General features: G+C 36.4%; 1 protein-coding gene across 1 annotated transcript; it reads right to left on the reverse strand.

Moving 5' to 3' along the window:
- Window positions 1-221: 221 nt before the first annotated feature.
- Window positions 222-2,640, reverse strand: LOC107465182 (endo-1,3;1,4-beta-D-glucanase). The gene is made up of 7 exons (XM_016084177.3): window positions 2,368-2,640; window positions 2,001-2,022; window positions 1,483-1,609; window positions 1,089-1,179; window positions 895-984; window positions 708-808; window positions 222-619 (listed from the first exon to the last, which is right to left on the reverse strand). The coding sequence occupies exons 1-7, from the start codon at window positions 2,513-2,515 to the stop codon at window positions 479-481; spliced, it is 720 nt and encodes a 239-aa protein (XP_015939663.1). The 5' UTR covers window positions 2,516-2,640; the 3' UTR covers window positions 222-478.
- Window positions 2,641-8,285: the final 5,645 nt, after the last annotated feature.

The following is an 8,285-nucleotide window of genomic DNA, read 5'->3' on the forward strand; positions in this document are numbered from 1 at the left end:
TGATTTTCTTGTTTAACAAACTTCAATATCCTTAATAGTTCCTTATCCTCCTTGGTCATACAAGCAATACTCAGAAGTTTCCTGTCCAAGCGTCCGTCATCGTTCACGAAGTTGTGTTCACACGCATTCTAAACCCCCTTTTTGCAATGCATCGCAATCATCCCACGAGGATGCGGTCAGCAACAAATATTGTGTATTCTACTTATTATCGAAAAGATCAATATGACTAATTATTTTTATTAATCTTCGTATAAAATATGTATATTATATGATTATGTCCATATTAATTATTAGAAAATCCTTACAACACCAGCCAACAAGCTATAACTCAAATGACATAGTCTCTCAATACTCATCCCGAAGTCGCAGATTCGAGTCTCATTCCACAATCATAGTAGTGTTTAATAACGATAGATGAATGTAATATTCATGTCCAACAAGCAAAGAAACATAAGTGATATATTCTTGACACAATTTCTCACTTGAGATGTTTAGCAAACCAGTCCAAAACGAACTGATGAGCCTCCTCAGCATCCTTCACTGCTTTTGAATCTTGAGGGTCATACCTCACAGTCCAACCATGTGCCACATTTGGAACTACCTTAACATAACTGTCAACCTGCACCAAACCAATAAAATCAGGTTCATCAATCATCACATGTCTCACTGGTTGACAACAAATTGAAGGAAAGGAAATCATATCTGACCCAAGGTTTAGCCTTCAGGACTTCTTCAAACTTCTTTATAAGTTCTGGAGGGGAAATTTGATCTAATTCAGCTCCAAGAATGCCAATTGGAATATCAACAGCTGAAAAGGTATCAAGGCCAATGATTAAGTGAAAGAGTTAGAATTGAGAAGAATCTGTCTGCCATTACAATATTGGAAATACATACCACTGATATCTTCAACAGTGACATATTGTGGATGTAACAGCACAGCAACTTGGATAAATTTAGGTTTTGCAAGTTCAACCACAACCTTAGCTGAGAGAAAGAAGAGAACATATAGTGTGAGTTCAGTGTTAACTTAGCTGTGTTGATAGCTTTAAATCCAACCACCAATAAGGATCATAATAAGAGGCACTCACCACCCCAACAAAAACCAACTGCACCAATAGCAGAGATACCTTTACTTTTTAAGGCTTCAACAATGGGTTTTGCATCTTCAAAACCTTTATCCTAATAAATAATAGAATAGCTAAGCATCAAAGGTGTCACAACGTGGGTATATATAGCCGATCTGAGATACTTAGCATTAAGATTATAAACCAGCCATAACAGTGGTACTATGGCAAGGCAATTTCAAGTTATAATAAGATTAAGTAACTAAGTAATAGTGTAATACTCAGTCACATATCCTCCAAAATCAGAGTTATCTAAGTTCAAATTTGAATTAAATGATGATACTAATAATACACACTTTTCTTCAATAAAGAAAGTTATGAACAAAGAAATAATGTCAAATCATTAAAAAGAACTAACCGTTCCATGATCTTTTAGCCACTCTCCTATAGGTCTGTTAGGATTCTGAGGATCATAGGGTTCACCATAAAAGAAGTCCGGAACAACCACATAGTAACCAGAAGCCGCAATCTTGTCTGCAAGCTTCCTAAACAACAAAAGATGAACAATGTTATTTATTTAGGACAGGAACACATTAAGATAGAAACAGAGATAATTGACAATAAGAGCAGATTGAATCAGATTAGCCTCCTGCTTCTATTGGTGGTATAATGTATGAAGAATATTACAATCTAACATAACATGTACAGCATATCTTTCACAAACCATGAATCTATACTATTATGCTAATATGTCAATCTTTGTTTTAAAAGGACAAGTAGTGTGAATATCAACATAGTATCCTTCCTTATGATCTACATGGTATATTACTTTGAATTTGTCAAAGCAAATCCATAAACAATAATTTAATTTCTTGAATCATTCTGTTAAAAGTTAGGAAATTAGCTTCATAAAACAAACATGAGAAGTGGCCATACCTTAGATTTGGTGCTTCATACCCTGAAAGAGAAATGAAACATGTGAAGTGAGTGTAGAATTTATGCATATAAAATGTTTAACACCTGCAATAAATTTATGCTACATAGCCTGAAAGACAAAATGGTTTATTAACGTATTATGCTGTGAACTCAATGTCACAATGAGAAACCTCAGACCGAAATATTTCTTCAGAACTTTCAAATCGAAGAGTTTATAAAGAACTAATTAGTGACTTGGGCAATCCTGCATAGTCAAACCCTTAAAGAAACTGATTTTTAAACTGATTTTCAAAGTCAAAAGGTTCAGATCAACAAAAGAAGAGCAAAAGATAGAAAGTGAAAGGATGTGATGGTAGGAAGCACGAACCAAAAGCATCGGAGATGAGAAGAACGGCGAGGTTGGAGTGAGAAGAGCCGGTGAGATATGAATCAAGACCAGCAAACTTTTCAACATGGCCTATTCCTGCATTTGGGTTCAGGGTAGGAGGGTTTGAGCAGCATTCTGCACCTGCCATGTTTTTTTTTCTCTATTTTCGTTTGATTGTGTTAAGTAGTAAACTAAGTAGTTCACTATATATATGTATATTGTCACCACCACCAACCAAAATCACCATTACTCGGTACCTAACACTGCTAGTAGTAGATTATCAGCAGCAGTAGTAGTACGACAAAACACACTTGGTTTTTGTCCATAGCACTTATAAATTGGTTGCTCCTCTCAACTTTCAACCATATCTTTGATGAGTAAAATGACAAATAAGTCGTTTTCAAAATTTATATTTTAGATAAATTAATTTAAAAAAGTACTAATAAAGTTTTTTAATATAATAAATATAGACATATTATTTTTAAATTAATTTTTATAATTAAAATAAAAAATCTTAATTCTTGAATTCTCGATATTGCCGACCTCGGAAAACTATTTCAATAATAATTTGGGTAAATGTGAAATTTGGCCTGGTTTTTTTTTTTTTTCATGAATTGGATAATCCAAATTTTAGGTATCCTAATAGATTAGATAACCTTTAATTTTAGATATATAATACATTTATACACTCTATACTATAGTTATCAGAACCAAACCGACAATCGATCCGGTGAAGTTACTGGGTCACTGGGTTAGTGGTTCAACCGATAAATTAGTGGTCGAACCGTTTAACTCGATAATAATTAAATAAATATATAAAATTATAATACAATATTTATTAAAAAATAAAAATTAGTGTTTAATATTTCATATTATTTAAATTTAAATAAATTATATATAAATTTCATTAGCTCGTTGTTTTTATGTGATATATATAATTATATAAATTATTAGCCTTTAATTTAATAGGGCAATTCACTTATTTAAATAAAATGGCAGAATCCTTTACCTAAATATGCAAAACGGATTGTTGTTTCGTGCATGTGCAAAAACCCTACTCTATGTAATCCGTGGCAACCCACCACGGTTTCCGAAACGTGCATAAACCGTGGCAGGTCCCAACGGTTTAGGGTGAAACATTATTGAGTGTAAACCGTGGGAGGTCCCAGCGGTTTACGAAGGAGGTGTGGCAGGCATAAACCGTGGTAAGTCACCACGGTTTATGAGGAACATGGATTACACATAAAACCCGGTAACCCACCGCGGTTTATGTGTGTGGAGCTATATAAGTAATCCGCTGAAGGCTGGGACGGATCATTTGCATCATCACAAAAAAAAGGAAGGTCTTCCTGTGTTGAGAGGATTTGGGAAAATTTTGGTGGTGTGAAGGAGGAGTGGGTGGTGGAGCCAATGGAGGGTGAGGATCGCTTGTACCGATTAAATGGCGTCGCTCACGTGGCAGGATATATCGACGAAGAGGTTAGTTACTATTATTGTTATTATTGTTATTAAAATTCATACTAATATAACAATTGATATTATTAGGAATATTGTTAGTAAAAATATTTTATGATGTTTATTTGTATTGTTATTCTGATTAATGTTATTTACATAAATATTGATATTATTATGGTTACTGTAAATCAAAATGTGAGGCGTTTATTAATATTGTCTACGTAAATGTTAATATTATTATCGGTATTCTTAGTAAAAATATTTTATTATGCTTATTTATTTTGTTAGTCTGGTTAATAGTATTTTTGTGAAATATTTTATTATAAATGTTAATATTTTATTGAAAAATATTTTTTTTCTCTATTTATATTGTTATCATGAGTGCATAGTATTCGTAGCTTCATTGTTTATTACACAATAAGAGAATCAATGAATTTAATGTAGGAATTCTAATAATTTTTATGAAAATTATGTTTGGTGTTGTTTGTAATGATATCAATTGGGTTTCTGTATGTCAGAAGGATGACTCTATTTTCAAGCATTGGAATTGGAGTTACTCTATGGATTACCCTGCCCGTACTATGACAATAAAAAAGTTGAAGAGATACGTTTCAAAAAAGTAAAGTTCATAAGAACAGAACATTAAAATAGAAATACAGAAATATAAAATCGTAAAATGAGACATAAATAAAAATATTGTGTCTAAAATTATTTAATTAATATATTTTGTGTTCATTCTAATAAAAAGAACATAGATATGATAAACAACTTATTTTTTTATTATTCTTGTTAATTTTTTATAATTATATTTTTTATTATTATTATATTTTATTTCTCAAAAATTTTGAATAAAAAAATAAAAAATCAATTAGATTTTTATAATTTATTTTATTTTATTACCAAATAGAATATAAAAATACTAAATTTTATGTTTCTATTTTTTATGTCTTGTTTCAGTGTCTTTGTCAATGCAACCTTAGGTAGCATTTGCTTTGAGGTACTGAGACAGAGATTGGGAGATTGAGATTTAATATCATGTTTGTTGGTTCAGGAACTGGTACTAAAATTTCTGTCTCTATTCCCAAAATTTCAGTATTTCAGTACTTCCAAAAAGTGGGGACACCGGAGACTAAAATTTTTAGAGATGGAAACTGAAACTTTAATAACATTTTATATCTAAAATACCTTTATTTCAATTAATTAATTCCAACTTTATTCTTTATACAAATTAAATTAGAATTTCATTCTTGTTTCAATTTCTGTCTTCCACTTTGCACCAAACAGAATACTAAGATTTATTTCTGTTCGGTAAGTCGGGTACTGGACGGTTCGGAGTGGTTGATAAACCACTATTTTATGGTTTATCTTATGCTCAATTGAGTGGTTTTTATCAACTCTTTACTCACTTATTCATATAATTCGCATGTTTTACATTTTCCTTCCTGATTTTGTGCTATGATTGAAAACATGCTTCTTTGATCTTATATTTACTTATTATTAATCCTCTCTTATTACCATTAGATGCCTTGATATGTGTGTTAAGTGTTTTCAGATATTATAAGGCAGGAATGGCTTGGAAGATGGGAAGGAAGCATGCAAAAGTGGAAGGAATACAATAAGTTGGAGAAATTACTAAGCTGTCCAACCTGACCTCTTCGCACTCAAACGGCTATAACTTTAGCTACAGAGGTCCAAACGACGCGGTTTCAGTTGCGTTGGAAAGCTAACGTCCGGGGCTTCGATTTGATATATAATTTGCCATAGCTGCCCCGACGCCAGGCGACGCGAATGCGTGAGTCACGCGGACGCGTGACCTGGCAAGAACGCAACCCGCGCGGCCGCGTGAGCCATGCGGCCGCGTCAATTTTCCGCGACCTGTACGGACCAGAAAGCGCTGGAAGTGACTTCTGGGCTGTTTCTGACCCCGTTTTCGGACCAAAGAACACAAATTAGAGGCTATAAAGTGGGGGAATACATCCATTCATAATCAAGCTTTTCATAATTCACTTTCCATGATTTAGATATAGTTTTGAGAGATGTTCTCTCCTCTTTCTCTTTAGGATTAGGATTTAGGATTTATGACTTCTCTTAGTTTTAGGAGTAACTCTCGATTCCAGGTTCAATATTTCTTTTACTATTTAATTTCTCTTCTATTTTTGTTTATTCTAAAGCTTTTATTGTGTTTGATTGATGTTGCCCAATTGGCTGTTGATATTGTCCATGTTAGAATTGATATTTTTATTTAATGATATTTGAGGTATTTCAGTTTATGATTGTTCCTTTTTATTATTCCCAATTCGAAGACAATTTCATTCCTGTAGATTTAATTTCCTTCCTTTTGGTCTTGGTTAAGAAATCAGTAACTCAGGAGTTATCTTAGCTTAACATAATTGATAACTGTTATCTTTGTTAATTGCACTGAACTTCAATAATCCCAACCTTTTCTTAGGAAATAAATAGGATTCGAAGGTCAGCTAATTTATCCCTTGACTTTCCTTTGCTTTAGCAAAGGTTAACTAAGTAGAATTAAGATACAATTTTCATTATTATTGCTAAGAATAACAAAGTCTGGACTTCCAATTTCTCATACCTTGCCAAGGGTTTGCTTTACAGTATTTATTTATTTTAATTGTCATTTAAATTATTTGCCATATTTATTCCTCACTCTCAAAACCCCAATTTTACCTTTTTCATAGCCAATAATAAGAACATACATCCCTGCAATTCCTTGAGAAGACGACTCGAGATTTAAATACTCGGTTATCAATTTTAAAAGGGGTTTGTTACTTGTGACAACCAAAACGTTTGTACGAAGGGATTTCTGTTGGTTTATAATCTATATCTACAACGTGACTATTTTTTTAAAATTCTTTACTAGCAAAAATTCCAACGTCAGTGGTCCTCGTGTGGACAGCTGGGGCGTGAGGGCAAGATGGGGAACCGACGTTCCGAGCTCTCGACGAGGAGGGGGGTGTCACCTGCAATGACTCTTCGACGCACAAGTAAGTCGAATGTGCAGGCGAAAAAGAGGGTAAGGCAGTGTGTGACGTACCTTGGGGGAGGGATAGGTCCCTCCCCATTTATACCATGTCAGAGGTGGGCCCTGCAAAGACAGGCCCACCTTCCTCGAAGCTTCCTCGCACAGCTGTAGCAGAGAGCTGTCAAGGACGCGTGTCCGGGTCACAAAGTGAACCGTACGTGCCCGACGGTTTGGGTTGGGTCATCTGTGGGTCGGGTTGACCCGCGAGTGGCTTGGGCCAGAACGTAACAGTGCTCCCAACGCGCCGGCAATAGCCGCGGGGGCTGTTGGTGGCGTGTTATCTCCTCATTAGTTGTCGCCAGGTCGGTCGTCCGTGGAGGGGACGCGCCTCTTGTGTGCGTGCCCGTTTGTTGTTGGGACGATCATTCGTCACCTCGTTTCTCGCGCAGAGCATTAAATGCTTATAATGGGTTGGAAAACCTTGTATGCAAAGACCATTTTGCCCCTAGGCCTTTCGCGCTCCCTTTACGACAGTTTTAAACAGTTTTGCATTGGTTTTCCTTTCCCACTCTTGCTTCTCCAATTTCCTCCTTCTGCGTTCCCTATTATCCAAAGACTTATTCCATCATTCTTGTGCGTCCCTTTCTTTTCCAAGTTTTTGCAATCGATCCAGGTAATCATCGATCCCTTCTCTCTTCTGCCTCAATGCTTTCTTGCATGTTTGCTGTATGTGCTTGCTGCTTGTTGTTTGGTTTTTGTAAGATAGATACCTTTTTGATGTCAAGTAGGTGCGTTAGGGGGGTTACCATTCCGGAATAGGCTTTGTTTGGTTTTGACTTCAGGCATGCTTAGTTTGAGTCGTAGGATAGGTGAAGTGTAGTTCGTGGGTTTTTTCGGGCTCCCGACCTCATAGACTAATCGAGTGGTGCCCCCACTGTAGATATGCCTTGTGTTGTCGCCCGGGCTTCTACCTCCGACGCGGGTTTTGACCCGTATGCTTGGGTGGTTTCCGACCTCAGGGATTCTCCGAACCAGATGGGCGAGAAGGAGCTCACCGAGTTCCGTCAGGCCGAGTACCTATGTAGGGGTACTGACGAGGAGGCCAATTATGACGTCTACGTTCCTGCTCCTCATGAGCGGTTATACGAGCTCAACTTCCATGCCCCCCGGGTTGCCGATTGGATTTGGTTCTACAAAGCCATGTTCACCCAGGTGGGGGTTCGCATCCCCTTCTCTGCCTTTCAAATGGGGCTTCTTAGTCGGATCTCCGTGGCGCCATCGCAGCTGCATCCGAACAGTTGGGCTTCAATCCGCTGTTTCGAGATGGTATGCGAGTATTTGGAGCTGCCGGTGTCCGTCAACGTCTTCCTTATCTTCTTTAACCTTACGAACCCTTCCAAGGAAGGGAAGGCGAGTAATGGATTTATGTCCTTCCGATCTGTCCAGGGGCGGAGGATATTCGGCTTGTTCGAGGACTCTTACC

The sequence above is a fragment of the Arachis duranensis genome, chromosome 1 (genome assembly GCF_000817695.3).
Source record: "Arachis duranensis cultivar V14167 chromosome 1, aradu.V14167.gnm2.J7QH, whole genome shotgun sequence".
Taxonomy (NCBI): domain Eukaryota; kingdom Viridiplantae; phylum Streptophyta; class Magnoliopsida; order Fabales; family Fabaceae; genus Arachis; species Arachis duranensis.

Excerpts from the sequence above, each read along its gene's own strand:
- LOC107465182 (XM_016084177.3), bottom strand. The coding sequence starts at position 2,515 with ATGGCAGGTGCAGAATGCTGCTCAAACCCTCCTACCCTGAACCCAAAT. Across the intron at positions 1,180-1,482 it reads GGCTAAAAGATCATGGAACG|GATAAAGGTTTTGAAGATGC; the intron begins GTTAGTTCTTTT and ends ATTATTTATTAG. Across the intron at positions 809-894 it reads CACTGTTGAAGATATCAGTG|CTGTTGATATTCCAATTGGC; the intron begins GTATGTATTTCC and ends ATACCTTTTCAG.